A 16,823-nucleotide genomic window follows, 5' to 3' on the forward strand; every position below is an offset into this window, starting at 1 on the left:
GTGCTAGGGGGCCTCACGTTGTCTTTTCCAAGTTCTTTACACGGAAAGAAACGGGGACTTCCCTGGCGGTCCAGTGGTTAAGACTCCACGCTTCCACTGCAGGGGCGTGGGTTTGAGCCCTGGTGGGGGGACTGAGATCTACGTTCTAATTGATCCAACGTTCCAGATCAGCCTAGTGTTGATGCTCGTTAGCCAGAACATGGCAGCACCGCTCTTGAAAGCTAACCCCCCCTGCGGTGTCTATTGCTAGTGGGATTCCTCGGTTGTTAACTAACCATCCCTAGAATGCAAATAAAAACAATTGCTACCTCCCTCATGTCTGTGCTGGAGTGTTTTAAAGGGCATCATAGAAACATGGTCACTCAGGACATTGGAACATCTGGCTCTTCTAGGTGGGTGTTGCTTCTCCACCTGCCCAGTCACCTGCCCAGTGGATCCACGTGCAGCCATTGAGGTGAGCTGAGCACATTCTGTGGACCAGACACAGCACGGAGGCTGAGGCTACAACAAGGAACTAATCCTGCCTCGTGGGGTTTACAATCCGGAGTGGAGGAGGGGGAGATGCCGTAAGTGATGGTTCAATACGGCCCTTCACGAAACTTTAGGACAAGAATCTGGAGCTACTGATGTGACTCGAAAGCATCCACTTGGGCACAAGCACTGAGAAAGCCCCCCGAGCGCAGCACAGTCACCTCAAGTGGTACCAATGCTCCCTGGGGAACGGCGGCCACCCATGTGCCGAGGCAGGCAGAAGCTGGGCCTGGGGATGTGGCATCCGTGACCCCAACCCCCCCACCCAGCTCCACCCCTGTGCAGGACAGTTACACAGCACGGGGACAAAAGGGACAACGAAGCTCAGGAAAAAGGATTTCAAAAGCCTCCAGTTCCAGCTCCCAGTCACGGTCGGAAACCCAGGGCTCCTGCATCACTGGGTGGTCATGTGAGTCAACACAGAAAGTCCTCAGGACAATGCCTTGCAAACTGTCCGCGTCCAGTGAAGGCTACCCATTAATGTCATTGTTCTTACTGTTTCCATATCAGGAACATTTTAAAACAACAAAGACGTTTCTTTCTTGCTCCTTTCCCAGCTGGGGGTTGAGAAGAAAAGGCAAGCATTTGTGCAGAATGTTGTGCCCCAGAGCATCTCTCACGGTGTGCCCAGCATCCTCTGTCCCACTCAGGCCAAAAATTAAAATCTCTCTGTACCAAGGAACTTACATAAAATTTACTTAAGAAAGGAGGCTGATGTTGCCGTCCTTGATAAATGATGTCATTACTGAAGACGAGAGGAAGCATTTAAAGAATTTTTAAAAGCCCTTATCTCTGAAAGTTTGCTCGCTACCCTTTAGTCCAGGATCTGCTACCAAAAGAGGAGATGACGATTGGGTTAGGAGCACGGCTGTGGTGTCAGGTAGATGTGGGTGTGAATCCCAGCTTTGTCCACTGCTAGCTGTGTGACTGTGGGTGAGTTACTGAAGCTCTCTGAGCCTGGATCCACAGCTCTAAAACAGGAACAGTAATAATACTACCTGCCTTGGTGCGATTGTTGTGAGGGTTAAATGAGATACTGCAGATCAGGTGTGACACTAGGTGCCGTTCGGCACAGGGGTGACCACTGTTGCTATTCAACGTACACAGTGGTCTAGGCAGAATGAGGGCTGGCAGCCCCACCTCCTCTAGCTCAGAAATGCCCCAAGGGACCCACCTCATATGGGCAGAGAGGGATGGCCTTTGGGAGGGAATGGGGGCTTCTCTGTGAAGACAGGGTCCCACAGAGGAATATAATGTACTCATTTGTTCATTTACGGAATGTTTGTACACCTACTGTGTGCCAGCACAAAGGAGAGAATCATGAATTACATACAGATTGTTCCAACAAAGATTTCACAGACTCGAGGAAATGAATCCAAGTATTTTGTGAGCCAGCGTGATGAGAGGTGAGCACGGAGTATTATGGGAGCTGACAGAGCCTAACTCGGCCCAGGTGGAAGGAGAGAAGGGTAGCTGTCAGGAAACACTTTCTCAAGGAGAGATCTGAGCTGAGTCCTGAAGAGTGGGTAAGAGCTGAGTTAGCCTGAGAAGGAGGAGGAGTGGAAACAGGGTTCCAAGGCAGGAGGAGCAAGTGCCTGGCTCTCAGGGCACTCAGAACCCCATAGAATGTCAGGTGTCAGCCAGGAGAGCATCATGTATTGGGTGCCTACTGTGTACATACATTAAGTCATCAAGCTCTCAGAACAAGCTACAAAATAGATAATATTTCCTCCATTACAGAGGAGGAAGCTAAGGCTCAGAGAGATGAATAACTTGCTCAAGGTGGCCCCGCAGACGACAGTCAGGGCTCTGGTATTCACTTTCAGGCCCATGTGACCCCAGCCCATTATCTTTCCCACAAAGCCTGCCGCCACTGCCCATCTTTCTATTTTTTAAAATAGCTTTGAGTTCACAATTTGCATACAGAGAAATTCACTCATTGTACATGTATAATTCAATGATTTCTCATTCATTCATAACATTCTGCAGCATCACCTCTATCCAGTTTTAGAACATTTTAACCACCAAAAAATGTCCTCAAGCCCATTTTCAGCCTATCCTAGTACTCATTCTCAGCTACAGGCCACCACTAATCTGCTTTCTCTTTCTAAAAATTTACCTTTTCTGGATTTCTTATATAAGTTGTATCTTACATAGTCTTTTGAGTCTGGCCTCTTTCACTAGACTATAATGCTTTTAGACTTCATTGATGTTGTAGCAGGTATCAGTATTTTACATTCCAACCTGCAATAATGTATTAATATGAGGGTTCCAGTTTCTCCACATCCTTATCAACAATTGATATTTTCTTTTTTATAATAGTTATTCTGATGGGAGTGTAATGTTATCTCATCATGTGTTAAATTTGCATTTCCCTAATGACTAATGATGCTGAACACATTTTCACGTGCTTATTAGCTATTCATATGTCTTCCTTGGTAAAATGTCTGTAGAGTCTTTTGCCCTTTTTTATTTTATATTTTTTTTATTTTTTAAATTTATTTATGCATTTATTTTTGGCTGCGTTGGATCTTCATTGATGCACGCAGGCTTTCTCTAGTTGCGGCGAGCGGTGGCTACTCTTTGTTGTGGTGCACAGGCTTCTCATTGCAGTGGCTTCTCTTGTTGCGGAGCACAGGCTCTAGGCATGCGAGCTTCAGTAGTTGTGGCTCTAGGGCTCTAGAGCACAGGCTCAGTAGCTGTGGTGCATGGGCTTAGTTGCTCCGCGACATGTGGGATCTTCCCGGACCAGGGATTGAACCCGTGTCCCCTGAATTGGCAGGCGGATTCTTAACCACTGTGCCACCAGGGAAGTCCCTTTAGCCCATTTTTAAATTGGGTTGTTATTCTTTTTATTATTGAGTTATAAGAGTTATTTGCATATTCAGGATACAAGTCCCTAATTAGATATACGTTTTGCAAAAATTTTCTCCCAGTCTGTGCCTAGATATTTCATTTTCATTATGTCCAAAGCACCAAAGTTTTAATGAAGTCTAATTTATCAATTTTTTTATTCTTGTATGACTCATGCTTTTGGTGTCAGGTCTAAGAAGACTTTGCTTAAACCAAGTTCACGAAGATAATTTCCTCTGTTTTCTTCTAGAAATGTAATGATTTTAACATAAACTTAAATCTATGGACCATTTGAGTTGAATTTGGTATCTGTTGAGTGGTAAGGCTATAAGCTTTTTGGTTTTACTTTTGCAGATGAATACTCAATTTTCCAAGCACCATTCGTTGAAAAGACTAATCCTCTCCCCATTTAATTATCTTGACACCTTCTTTTCTGATATAGGTATTTAAAGTTATAATTTTCCCTCTAACAGCTGCTTTAGCTGCATTCTATAAATTCTGAAACGTTGATTTTTTTTTGTTTCATTCAGTTTAAAATATTTTTACTTTCCCCTGTGATATTTTCTTTGAACCATGAGTTATGTAGAAGTGCTTTGTTTGTTTTCCAAATACTTATGGCTTTCTCAGATTTCTTTCTGTTGTAAATGTGTCATAGTCAGACACCATACTTCTTATAATTTCTGCCTTTTCAATTTATTGTTAGACCTGTTTTGTTGACCAGACTATATACTATCCTGAATAACATTTCCCATCATTTTAACCTATTTATGTCTTTTAATATAAGCTGTGTCTCTTGTAGACAGCATATAGGTGGGTTTTGCTTTTTTATTCAGCCTGACAGTTTGTTTCACTTAAATGCAACGTTTAGTGCATTCATGTCTAATGTATTTATTGATATATTTGAATTATGTCTCACATTTTGCCAGCCTCCTGCCTTTTTTGCTTTTCTGTTCCTCCTTTATTGCCTTCTTTGGGGGTAAATAAAAAATTTTAGTGTATCACTTTAATTCCTCTGAAAATTTTTTTCTTTTTGTTGGCTCTAGGGATTACAATATACACCTTAACTTATCACAAGCTACTTCAAAATAGTATTAATTTCAGTAAAATATAAAAACTTGAGACCAATATAGCTTCATGTCCTCCTCCTCCTTTTTGCTATTATTGTATATATATTGTGTGTATATATGTTATAAACGCAACGACACATTGTTGTATTTATTGCTTTACACAATCTTATGTATTTTAGAGAAGTTAAGAGAATAATGAGAAAACATATTTAGAGTCTCTATATTTACCTACATATTTACCATTTTTATCATTGTTTATTTCTTCCTGTAGATTCAAGTTACCATCTGGTGTCATTTCCTTTCAGTCTGAAGGACTTGCTTTAGTATTTATTGTAAAGGAGGTTCTCTAGCAACTATTCTCTGAGTATTTGTTTACCTGTAAATGTTATTATTTCACCTTCATTTTTCTATCCAGTTTTGCTGGATAGAATTCTTTGTTGACAGGTTTTTCTTTCATTCAGCACGTTAACTATGTCATCCAACTGCATTCCTCCCTCTATTGTTTCTAACTAGAAGTCAGCCACTAATTGTTTTGTTATTCCCTTGCATGTGATAAGTTATTTTTTCTCTTGCTGCTTTCATGATTTTCCCTTTGTCTTTGCCTTTCAATAATTTAATTATGGTGCCTAGGTGTGGATCTCTTTGAGCTTCTTGGATTTGTAGATTAATGTTTTTCCACCAAATTTGAGGAGCTTTCCATCAGCATTTCTTCAAATATTTTTTCTGCCCTTTTCTATTTCTCCTCTCCTCTGGGACTCCCATTACAGTTATGTTAGTATGCTTGATGTTGTGTCACTGGTCAATGAGGCTCTGTTCATTTATTTTTCAATTTTTTAATTTTCCTTTCTCTGTTCATACTGGAGCATTTCTATTGGTCTAGCTTCAAGTTCACTGATTCTCTCTTCCACCATCTCAGATCTACTGTTGAGCCCTTTAGTGAATTTTTATTTCAGTTACTGCACTTACAAATCCGGAATTCCCATTAAAAAATAATTTCTATCTCTTTATTGAGTTTCCCTATCTGTTGTATCAATGTCTTCATTTTTTTCTTTCATTCTTTAAACTGGTTTCCTTTAGTTCTTTTGACATGTTTATTATAGCTGCTATGAAGTCTTTGGCAGCTAAATCCGACATCTAGGGACACTCAGAGACCACTTCTACTGACTTCTTTTTTCCTGAGTATGGGTCACACTTTCTTATTTCTTTTCATTTCTCACAATTTTTTTGGTTGAATGCTGGACATTTTAGATAACATATAGCAGTAACTGGATTCTGACTCTTCCCTCTTGAGAGTTTTTTGTTTGTTTGTTTAGTAATTTGCTTGGACTGAATCTGTGAAGTGTGTTTCCCCTGCAATTTATGAACAATGATGTTTCTTCTCTGTCTTTATTTTAAAACCTGCCTCCTAGAGGTCACCCCTGTGTCTGTATTGCTTATTGTTCAGCCTCATATTGGCCAGAAATTGTTTCCAAACAACTCGAGCCAATAAAGGTTCTACTTTCTGCTGATGGATCTGTGTAGGCTGATGAACCTGTTCAAACCTCAAGTACGATCATAGTTTACTTTCCACCTTTCTCTCTTGCTTCCCCAAGGGCCAGGAAGGCGTGGGTAGCTTGGGTCTGCTCCAGTCTCTGTTTGCACATGTGCAGAACCTCCTTTCAACTTGGGATATGCAGAGAGCTTATCAAAACCCCAATAGCTGTCACACCTCTTGGGACTCCCTGTTTAATCCCCTGCTAATCCATTAGTCCCTTTATTGCTCCAAACACAACTCCAGGCTAACAGAACCACTGCCCCCACCCACACTCACACACACTTTGCTTGCCACTGATGTCATCACTTTAACTGACAATGCTCCAAGTCAAGTGAGTCTGCTCTGGCGGCAGCAACCCCACTCTGGTTAGACCACCCACCAGCAGAGCTGGATTAGGGTGGAAGCAGCCCCAGACAAGCATGCCACAGGCTCACTCTGTTCTTACAGAGTTCAGTACTTTTCATGAATGAACACTTATCTGTTTGTTGTGGGCCTTTGGTGGATTTTCTATAGCACCGAAACAGTTGTTTCTGACAATTTTGTCCACATCTTTAGTTGCTATTGAAGAGAAGATTTGGCATTCACCTCACTCCACCATGCCAGAAGTGAATTGCTCCTAGACTTGGAAAAACCCTGCACACACAGCCTTGACCACCACTCCCCCAGGGAACTTCACCCCAGCCCAGCATCCAGAATTCCCTCTTCAGGCTTCCTTGACAATACATTAACTCTTGTGTATTTTTTTAAGACTTAGAGGAAATGTTACCCAACCTCTCCTAATTGTCCTAGATTATTAACTGTGCCCTTCTCTTTCCATGCACAGTCCCTTACTGGTAATGCGGACTCTCCATGAACTAGTCAAAATGTAGCCCACAGTCCTTTTACATGTTTGTTTCTTCCTCAAAACCAAGATCTCCTTGAATTCAAGGGTGAAGTCTCCTCAAGGGTGGAGGTCAGGCCTTAAGCCTTGTGTTCCCCCAGTCCCTAGCCCAGAGCATGGCTCTTAGTAGGAGCTAAGTCAGTGTTTGCTGAAATAACACAGGAGTAATTTAATGAACAGTAGCTCAAATGGCACAACAATCCATTAATTTGTTTACTGTTTCACTGGGAACTGAAATGATTCATCTCTTGTTTGTTCTGGACAATATTTGAACACAATCTTTTGGCCAAGTTAATATTAATTCAGGTTTATCCATTTCATTACACCAGTGGCAGTATAAATAAGTCACTGATGGATGCAGAGCACAACAGCTGTAGACAACGGCAGGCTCCCCTGGAGGGTAAGTCACCTTTCTCCTCTTGGGGACACTGAGGGTCCACATGGGTAGGCATTTTATTGCTCTTTTGCTATGGTTCAAGTAGCATCTGCCTTAGTCCACAGCAGATGCTCTTTCAGTAGCCATGAAAAAGTCCCCAGTGGTGGCAGTGATGAGGCAGAGAAGTGGACCCTGTACCCAGAGCTGAGCTGGTTACTGTAGGAAAATAAGGAAGGGAGGACATGGCCCTGCCCTAAAGAGGTGAAAATTGAACACAAACTCAGGTCATGGTTCTCATCTTCTCCTTTCCCATCAGTGGGGCCAGAAGTCCACCATTGTTGCCCCCTTCAGATGCAAGGCCTGACTTGGTCTCAGTCAATTATGGGGGGCACTTACAGGGGCAGAGAGGGTTTTTGCCCTGACAGTGGGTGAGGGACCATAGCTGTGAGCACAGGGAGGGCTTAAGCAAGGTGCAGGATTTCCTGAGATGATCTTTGCCTGGCCCTTGATTCAGCTGATGTCCAAGTCGCCTGAGCACCACCTGGGCTTTACTTTAGAAATCACGCTGGCAGCTCTAAAGCCAGATCTGGCTGGGCTGCATCTGGGCCAGCTGCTGCTAGGAAGTTGCTTTTGGCAAGATTGAATTTTCATGTAAAAATCTGGATTTCTAGATGCTTCAGACACAAAAAAAAATCTGGCACCACTGACCCAGCACTGCCACTAATCACAGCTGGAGCTGAGTGACACCTGCCTCTTCAGCCTGGCCACGATGACCCATTTTCCACAGTCCCCAGCACACTTTATTGCATTACACTTGCTGTCTTTCCACGTGGGTATTTCTGGCCAGATCTCTGCAGGGGTTTGAATCTGCAATCTGTGCTCTCTCTCTCCTCTTGTTTCTTTCCTTTCCACACTTTTCAGGATTTTTGTCATGAGCCCTGTATTAAAAAAAAAAAAGAAGAGCAAGCGAAAAAGATAAAATAAACCCCAGTGTGGATGGAGAAGACCCACTTGCAGCGTAGGCTAGGGGCGGAATTGAATCCCTGTTAATCAGGTCACTTACCTTTAATTTGTCTGAAGTCATGTTCCAGAATACTCATTAGACTTTCCTTGTTAGACTCAGTTCACCCCACCCAGGTGAACTGCACCCAGATAAGAATGAGCCTTTTTCAATCCCCTCAGCATTGAGAACACGTTCCACAGAATATTCACCCGTATACCTCTTCCTTCCAATAACAGCTCTGGATTGTTGCAGAAATGTCCCACAGGAAAATATATCTGGCACTGTCTCTGGTCCTCATCCTCTGTGGCCTTTTTAATAACATCTTCTGTGAAAAGCAACAAGACTCTCAACAGAATATCAACCTAGTCTTATTAAAGAAAATTCCATCTCTCTCCCAGAAGACGGAAGCTGGCTATAAGGCGTTTGCCCAAGAATTGTTCAGGTCTTTGATAATTGAGGATCCCAGAAAGAATATCATCTTCTCCCCTGTGGCCATCTCCATTGCCCTGGCCACCCTTTCCCTGGGGATCAAATCCACAATGCGCACCAACCTCATTGAGGACCTGGGACTTGACCTCAGAAAAATCCAAGTGTTGGACAAGGACCAGCATCTTGTCCAGACGTGGCATGAGCTAGTGAAGCAAGAGCAACTGAAGCACAAGGACATTCTCTTTATCGATAACAACAGGAAGATCAACCAGATGTTTCTGCAGGAGATAGACAGAGTACATGAAGTGGACATCCAGACGATTGACTTTAAAGATACAGAAAAAACCAAGAAGGCCATCAACCAGTATGTGGCTGAAAAGGTACATAAGAAAATCAAAGACTTAATCACCCGCCTGGACCCTCAGACTGTCCTATGTCTTGTCAACTATGTTTTCTTCAAAGGTGAGGTTTATTAAATGCATGAATTCCCATTTGGGGTAAACTTTGCCCTTGTGTTTCCTAAAAGATTTAAGTCAGAAAAAAAAAAATTTGTCAGTATGTCCCATTTTCCCAGAAACCAGTAGATATAAAACTTTTTAAATTGACTTTGATATCATTGTGTTGTCTAGCATTTTTCAGTATTTCTCCTCTTAATCCTCTCAATCATCTTGTTTGCCGTGCTTAAGATATTTTGGAGTAAAAAGGCAATGACTCTTGCTGGTAAAAAAGGGAAAAAGAAATCTTTTTGCAAAGGCATGAGCATTGGCTAATTCACTTGTTTTGTAAGGTCAGATCAGCGTGAGATGAGATGCTTTTCGAAGTTGTGTCCATTGTTGAATTCAGGATCACACACCAGGTGTCTAAAATATCAGTTTAAATTCCTGGTCACAGATCTTGATGTTGCCCTTGTTTCTTCAGGTGGGCTCAGAGTTACTGCTCATTGGCATCTATTTATACCCTCTTCCTCCACTTAGCATTACCAGTCTCCTTCCTCCATGGACTCTCAGCCAGTGGCCTTGCCTCCTGCCCGAATGGGGACAAGAAAGCAGTTCTGACAGGATGTCCTCCATGTGCTGCCCAAGGCTCACACACCTCTCTTCTCACTCTCCCCTCTGGTCACAGTGAAGGAGCGCTTGTCCCCTCCCCTTCTTCAAGGCAGGTCCCCTTCCGTCTTGCCTGCCCAAGGACTCCCTCCACTTTCCTCTTACCCCATAGCTCATGCCTCTTTTGTCTCCTTTGCTGGTTTCTCCTCTTCTGACTTCTAAAACTGCCTCCTGCCTCACCTGAGCTCACGACCTCAAACACCATCTGTACTCTGACTATTCCCCACACTCTAGATGCAGCCTGGACCACCTCTTCTGAGATCCAGACTCTAATACTCATCTGCCTACTGACATCTCTTTGGGGATGTTTCACAGACCCTCGAACACAATCCCCCCAACCACGCCCAGCATCTGCTCACCTCAGAGAATCACAATGCCATTCACCCACCTTCTCCTGACAAAACCTCCCCTCCAGCCTCCAGATTCAAGAACACAGTAAGTCCTATGGATTCTGCCTGCAGAGCTGATCTGGGATGTGTTTGCCTCTCACCATCTGGTCTACCACGTTTGTAGCCAAGGCCACCACTATCTCTTGCCTAGATGACTTGCCCCAGCTGTCTAATTACTATGTTTCCATTCGTGCCTGCCTCCACTCCCTTCTCCATTAAAAGACCAGAACAGTTTTCTTAAAACATAAATCACATCATTCCCCCATCTAAAGCCCTTCCATAGCGTCCTGTTGCACTTGGAATGCAATCCCACCCAGACCCAGCCGTGCGTGCTTTGAGCCCTGCTGATGCCTCCAGTGTCTCCCCATCACTATCCCTCTCATTGTTATGCTTTGCCCACAAAGACCTTCCCTTCTTCCTTAAATGCATCCTGCTTTTTCCCGTCTTAGTCCGTGATGTTCCTTCCCTAGGAATGTTCTTCCTCCCCTTCTTTGCCAGATGGAGCACCCTCTTCTTTTAAGCCTCAGCCTCAATGCTCCCTCCTCAAGAAGGCCTTCCCTGGCCTTCCAGAGGAAGTGCTTCCATGCTAGCACTTAGCTCCTTACTTGCATCTTTCCTAATGCTCATCACACTTTTAACCATTTACAGTGGTGGATTGCTTTTCTCTCTGTATCCCCCTTAGAAAGTAAACTCCATGAGGACACAGGCCCTCTGTTTTATTCACTGCTATAACCTCAGTACTTAGTATGGTACCTGGCACATTTTTTGAGCTCAAGAAATTTCAGATTTGAAGGAGTCAATTAATGGATAAACTGTTGTGGATTAAACAGGGTTCCTACCAGGACATGAAGATTGTTTGTTCTTTACATGACAAGTGAAGGAAGTGCTCATAAAACAATGCTTCCCATCACAGGATGTTTGCTCAGGCTACTGGGACCATTATTCATATTTGGACTCACAGTTCCAAACTAGGTGCCTAGGACATAGAAAGTGCTCCACAAATGATCTTGGAGGGATCATGTCTCTGGATGCTTTAGAGAACTCTCGGGCATGATTCCCTCTTAAAGCTTCCCAAAAGCTTTATCTATATCACACTTTAGAAGGCAAGTAGTAAAAACAGAACAGAGAGGACTGTAAGCCTGTCTATAGAATCAGAAGCAAGGCTAACACTTGCAGAGATTTTCCAGACCAAACTAGATGGCCATCACTCTGGGTGACAGATGCATTTTTTAACTGGTGTGTACCTTGAATCTTTTTTTAAATCCACTGGGGAAGTGCATTATTTAAAGTAGGATTTCACGCAGGGGTGTGCATGTGTGCGCAGGTGTGTGTCTTTCTGATGAAAAGTTTCCCTCCTTGAATAAGTTACATAAATTTTAAACAGATTTCTTTACCATAGGACTTCTTTGAACTCTTAATACACTCAAATGCAGTGGGAATTTTCAAAGAAGTGTTGCTGTGGTCAATGTTTCCTAAATTATTTGATGACAGAATCCTTTCTTGGTGTTATAGTTCCAGAGGCAGGTATTTTGGTAAACATCCTTTGAGAAATACAGATTTAAAGAAATTCTATGGTGAATATCTTTGAAAATCATGTGTTAGCTTTTCTTTCCTTTGCACCAGTCTAGAATTTTAAATATTCTGTTCACTATGGTCAAGGTATCACCAAAAATAGACTGCTTCCTTCCCAAGCTGATGAGCTCTGGGGTCCCCAAACCTGGGGGTGGTGAAGATTTTCCGCCAGATCACTCTTAGACTTTTTCCTTCCTGATTCCCCCAGGCATTTGGGAAAGAGCTTTTCAGACCAACCTCACGCAGAAGGAGGACTTCTTTGTGAATGAAAACACCAAAGTGCAGGTGGACATGATGAGGAAGACAGAACGGATGATTTACAGCCACTCAGAGGAGCTTCTTGCTACGATGGTTAAGATGCCTTACAAAGGAAATGTGTCCATCATTCTTGTGCTCCCAGATGTAGGACAATTCCACTTTGCTCTAAGACAGATAACTGCTAAGCGAGCTAGACTTCAGAAAGCCAGTGACTTCAGGTACCCTATTCTGGAGGAACATTCTAGATTCCCATTGCATTTTTGCTCAGCCCTCACTTCCTCTATGTAAAAGCCTTATTGGGGGTGGGGGGGGAGTTTGGTATCTGGTTATTTCCTAGCATATTTGTAGAAAATGAAACAAACCAAACAGAAAGAATAGCAGCCTGAGTTCCCTTACCAGCCAGAAGCCCCTTAAACTGTTAATTATGGTTCTTTTTGTCACATGTACAGTATCAGAAACCCACTTCATACAAGCTCAGGATGGGTAAAGAGGAATTTATTGGAACGATACATGGGAATTTCACTGAACCCCAGGGAATAAACACAGCCAGGTCTCATGAGGGATTGGAACAAGGGACAGCAAGGGCACCCAGAACCCCATCTCTCTTGGTGTCACTAGTCCTTGCTTCTAACCTCTCTAGCTCAGCAAACCAGCTTTTCACACACACGTTAGCCCGTGATCCACTCACCCAAAAACTATTTTCTGAGCACCTATTATATGCCAGAAACTGCTTGGTGCTGGGAATATAATGGTTAGCCAAACATTTCCCTACTATCGTGGAATTTTCAGTCTGGTGAAAGAGGTAGAAAGTCAACTAACAAATACACAATTTCGAATTGTAGTAAAAGCTAAGGAGATAATGAGTAGGGTGACATCAGCGAATTCAGTTGTGGAGTATTAATTAGGGCTCTTAATTAGTTATGACGGTCAGGGAAGGAGCCTAAGGAGGTAAATTGCAAGCTGAGACCACTGTAGACAGGCATGGCTCTCTTTCATTCAATCAGGTGCTCCACCCCACACTAAACTGAGTATCTTTTGATTCCCGCTACATATTCCTGGAAGGGAGCATTGAACTAACCCAGCTTGGGTATGATATTCACCAAGGTCCTATCAAATGTGGATAAATTAAATAGTGAAATCATGATTTTCAATGGCCCACTGATCTGAGCGGCAGGGGTGAGGGGACAGTCTTCAGGCAATAAATGTGTAGATTGGGAAGAAATCTCTCAACAGCATTTACTCCTACAGTTGAGGGCCACAGCAGAGGGGGTCTGCCATCTTCTGCCACGGTTGTGCCTACCACAGTGTTCCTGGTTGGGACAGAGCGGGTACAGCAGTAGAGAGACCCAACTGAACGGGTTGCTAGCCAATCAGAAGCTCAACACCGCACTGACATAGTCTAAAATGGATTGGTTGGTGAGCAACCAAAAATATTGTGTGGGAGGGCTGGCGCTACGCATTCTGATACTCTCCCTTAGTCATAGAGTTGCTGATCTATAGAGGGAAGAGTCCTCCTCTGTGTTTGAAAGCTTATCATCCAGGCTGGAGCTTCCTCTCCTGTGAAAACTCCCTCTGCTCTACCTGCAGCACGGGGACTTCATGCCCTCCATCTCCCTCACCACATTTAGGGTCACTGCCCAATTTAAACCCCTGCTTCCAGAAGAAGGGTTGGAGGGACTCAGGGCTGGATGCTCTTGGTCTGACCCTCATCTTCTCTTGCATAGAGAGCCTGTGAAGGGAATGATTTGAATAGCAAGGTATATTTTGAGTAAGTGGTTTGCTTGGAAATTCAACATTGCAGCTCATACCCCAGCATCTTTAATCTCCCCCCAAGCCAGCACTTCAGAACAAACACTTCTGTTACCTTTTCACTTGGAAGAGGTCTTTCAGCCTAAGGCAAAGTGCTTCCCCTAGACCCCAGGAGAGGGACACTGTTCAGCTTCCTTGTCATTTTCATTCTCAACAGATTGGTGCACTTAATTTTGCCCAAGTTCAAGATCTCCTCCAAGATAAACTTAAAACATCTGCTTCCCAAGATTGACATCAAAGATATGCCTACTACAACAGTGGTCACCCAGAGCATCACAAAGAAGGCTTCTCTATCTATTTTGGAGGTGAGTGGGGCAAATTCTAGAGTCTCTGTTTTATCCACCACAGTCCTGATTGAAAAACTTTTTTTTATACAGCAGTTATAGCTCTTATCTGACTGGGTCCCTGGGCTTTGGGGGTTCTTTCGTCATTCACTCACTCAAAAGTAATTGCATCAAACACTGGAGGCACTGGGGGTGAAGTGGTGAGCCAGCCAGACAACATCTTACTCTCATAGCCGTTCCATTCTATTGACGGGGTAGCCAGTGAGCACGCCAACAGACAGATATGTATTATGTCCACCAGTGATACTTCCTGTGAAGAAAGGAAAGCAGAGAAACTGGGAACAGCACACTGGGGTGGAGTGAGCAGGCTTGAGAAGGCCTGGGTTGGCCTTTATGCCAAGGTCTGAATGAAGGGCAGGAGAGAGAATGGGGCACATACCTGGGGACGTGTGTTCCAGACAAGAGAGCAAGTGTATCCTAAGGGAATGTGAACTTGAAATTTTTGAGGAACCCCAAGAAGGCCCAGGCAGTTAGAGTGCTGAGTAAGACGGAGCCTGGTAGGAGGTGAGGGCAGAAGTCAGGCAGGGCCAGGTCATGTAGGTGTCCCAGGCCCTGGACAGGACGGGGGTTTATTCTGACTGACATGGGAGACCACCGAGGCTGACATGAGCTGACATATGTTTTACAAAAGACCACTTCTTGCCGTGCGGAGAACAGGCAATGGCCCTGGAGGAAGAGGGGGACCCATTAGGAAGTTTGGCGGGTAACCCAGGTGAGAGGTAATGGAGGATGGACGGGGCCTCCGAGGGAGGGTTAGCTGTGGTGAGAATGCTCTGTGTGCCTTTTGAAGACAGAGCAGGGGAGCAGGGAGGGAAGAGCCGGGTTTGTAAGCTGGAGCCTGGGAAACGATGGAGCCAATGCCTGAGGCAGGAAAGATGGAGGAGGAGTGGTTTAGGGGAGCAGACAGAGACTGGCTCTCTAAACTTGAGATGCCAGTTAGACATCCAGATGCTGGGGAACATTTATTTATGAGATAATTTTACCCATCCCGGTGGGCACAGGGGCTGCCCTCCAATGACTCCACCAAGGTCACTAACTGGCTGGCTGCTTTGTGACCGCCATAGGGGCCAGGATACTTTGAGGACTTTGCCCAGGACATAAATAGCACACACAATCCCTCCCCGTGATACAGCACCTGACAAATTACAAAGCACTTTTTCATGGTTTCTCTTGCTCGAGTCTCCCAACCTTGGGGGTCGGGACAGGGCAGGGGTCCTGTTCTTTAATTGGGAGATCATGAACCTGTCACTCACAGACATTGGATGGAATTCCCAGGGTTGGGACCCCGAGGGGATGCTGTGCTTCCCGTGGCCCAGTGGGTATAAGCACTACTTACCGTGTCCAATTCAAACAGAACCCACCCGGCAGGTGTGCACTGAGTGCTGGTTGTTGGGCTGGGTTTGAGACATGTTGAATCCATCACCAGTAATGCAAGCAATGTCATGGCCATGTTCCCCAGCAGGGCCTTTTGCAGACCAAGGAGGCCAACATGCATGTTCTGGCACAAGCACTTTCACACGGAGGTTAAATTGTCCTTGCGTGGATGGAGACAAGAACAACTAGCCCCCTAGTAGTTTTTATCACATCCTTCTTGAAAGTGTTGGAAATGACTATCTCTCAGTCGTTCTATGGGATTTTTTTCTAAGCCTACAGACCACCCAGCCTTCCTCTGTGTTTTATTCCCCTTTCCTCCCTTTTAAACATGTTAACACCTTGAGTTGCCTGCCCTGCGCTGAAAAAGTCTGAACTCAACAATTACCAACCCTAGTATCAACCCCACTCGGGGACATCTGGCCTTCAATGGTGAACCCAGCTGCTGGGAGCTGAGGGTGGTTTTCTAGGAATGGAAGTCAGCTTTCCTCCACCTGCCATCGGCCATGGAGGGAAGCTGCCTCCCTGATCTTGACCACAGGAGATCGTTGGGCACACCGCCCCGACTTGTTCTCCGGCCAGCCAGGTGAGTTCACTCCCAGAGCTGAGAGGGAAACTGTCTCTCCCAGGCCGTGCATCAAGCTGAGATAGAGGTGAGCGAGCATGGCTTAATCACGGATGCAGCCAAGGACGCGGACGTGTGGAAGGTCCCCGTGGACACGAAGGAGGTCCCTGTGGTCGTGAAGTTCAATAGACCCTTCTTGCTGTTTGTGGAGGATCAGATGACTCAAAGAGACCTCTTTGTGGGCAAAGTCTTAAACCCCAAAACTGAGTAAAGGGGCCAGGCTGTGCTGCGCAGGAACTTAGCTGGTCATGAATAAAATGAATACAACTCACCACCCTGTGTCAAAATGCTGAGACTGAGAAGTGTGGTCTGGGAATGGAGTGAGGAGAGTCATTGCTGGTCTTCTGTCCAAGAACAGAGCAGGATAAGAAGCAGGTTGGGGGCCTGCCAGAGACATTTGGCTGGGGCGCCTTCTGTACTGGAAGAAGGCTGACATAGGCTGGGAAGCAGTTCTGAAGGGGGTGAGCAGGTGCGGGGGAGCTGTTTCCGTCGGTGGTGATCTCATCAGCCTTGCTTCCTGTCCAGCTGGCAATCAGAGTCTGTCATCTCATCTGTACAGAGAAGCTGTACTAACTCCCCCAGGCAGCCCCGGGCAGAGGCAGGTCAAACAGCAGAGAGGAGGCTGGGAAGAGGGTCAGTACCCACAGACACTTTGGTGGGCTTCCATGTGTTCACCCAG

General features: G+C 44.8%; 1 protein-coding gene across 1 annotated transcript; it reads left to right on the plus strand.

The window, feature by feature from the left end:
• The first annotated feature begins 1,187 nt into the window (after positions 1-1,187).
• Positions 1,188-16,416, plus strand: LOC309625256 (uteroferrin-associated basic protein 2-like). The gene is made up of 5 exons (XM_082384561.1): positions 1,188-7,265; positions 8,481-9,135; positions 11,946-12,213; positions 13,962-14,109; positions 16,149-16,416. The coding sequence occupies exons 1-5, from the start codon at positions 7,221-7,223 to the stop codon at positions 16,353-16,355; spliced, it is 1,323 nt and encodes a 440-aa protein (XP_082240687.1). The 5' UTR covers positions 1,188-7,220; the 3' UTR covers positions 16,356-16,416.
• Positions 16,417-16,823: the final 407 nt, after the last annotated feature.

The sequence above is a fragment of the Balaenoptera borealis genome (assembly GCF_965194805.1).
Source record: "Balaenoptera borealis genome assembly, chromosome: 3".
Lineage (NCBI taxonomy): Eukaryota > Metazoa > Chordata > Mammalia > Artiodactyla > Balaenopteridae > Balaenoptera > Balaenoptera borealis.

What these genes read in the sequence shown, in the direction of transcription:
- LOC309625256 (XM_082384561.1), top strand. Translation starts at nt 7,221, where the DNA reads ATGCAGAGCACAACAGCTGTAGACAACGGCAGGCTCCCCTGGAGG. An exon ending in CAACTATGTTTTCTTCAAAG is followed by an intron (nt 9,136 to 11,945) that starts GTGAGGTTTATT and finishes TGATTCCCCCAG; the next exon opens with GCATTTGGGAAAGAGCTTTT. An exon ending in CAGAAAGCCAGTGACTTCAG is followed by an intron (nt 12,214 to 13,961) that starts GTACCCTATTCT and finishes CATTCTCAACAG; the next exon opens with ATTGGTGCACTTAATTTTGC.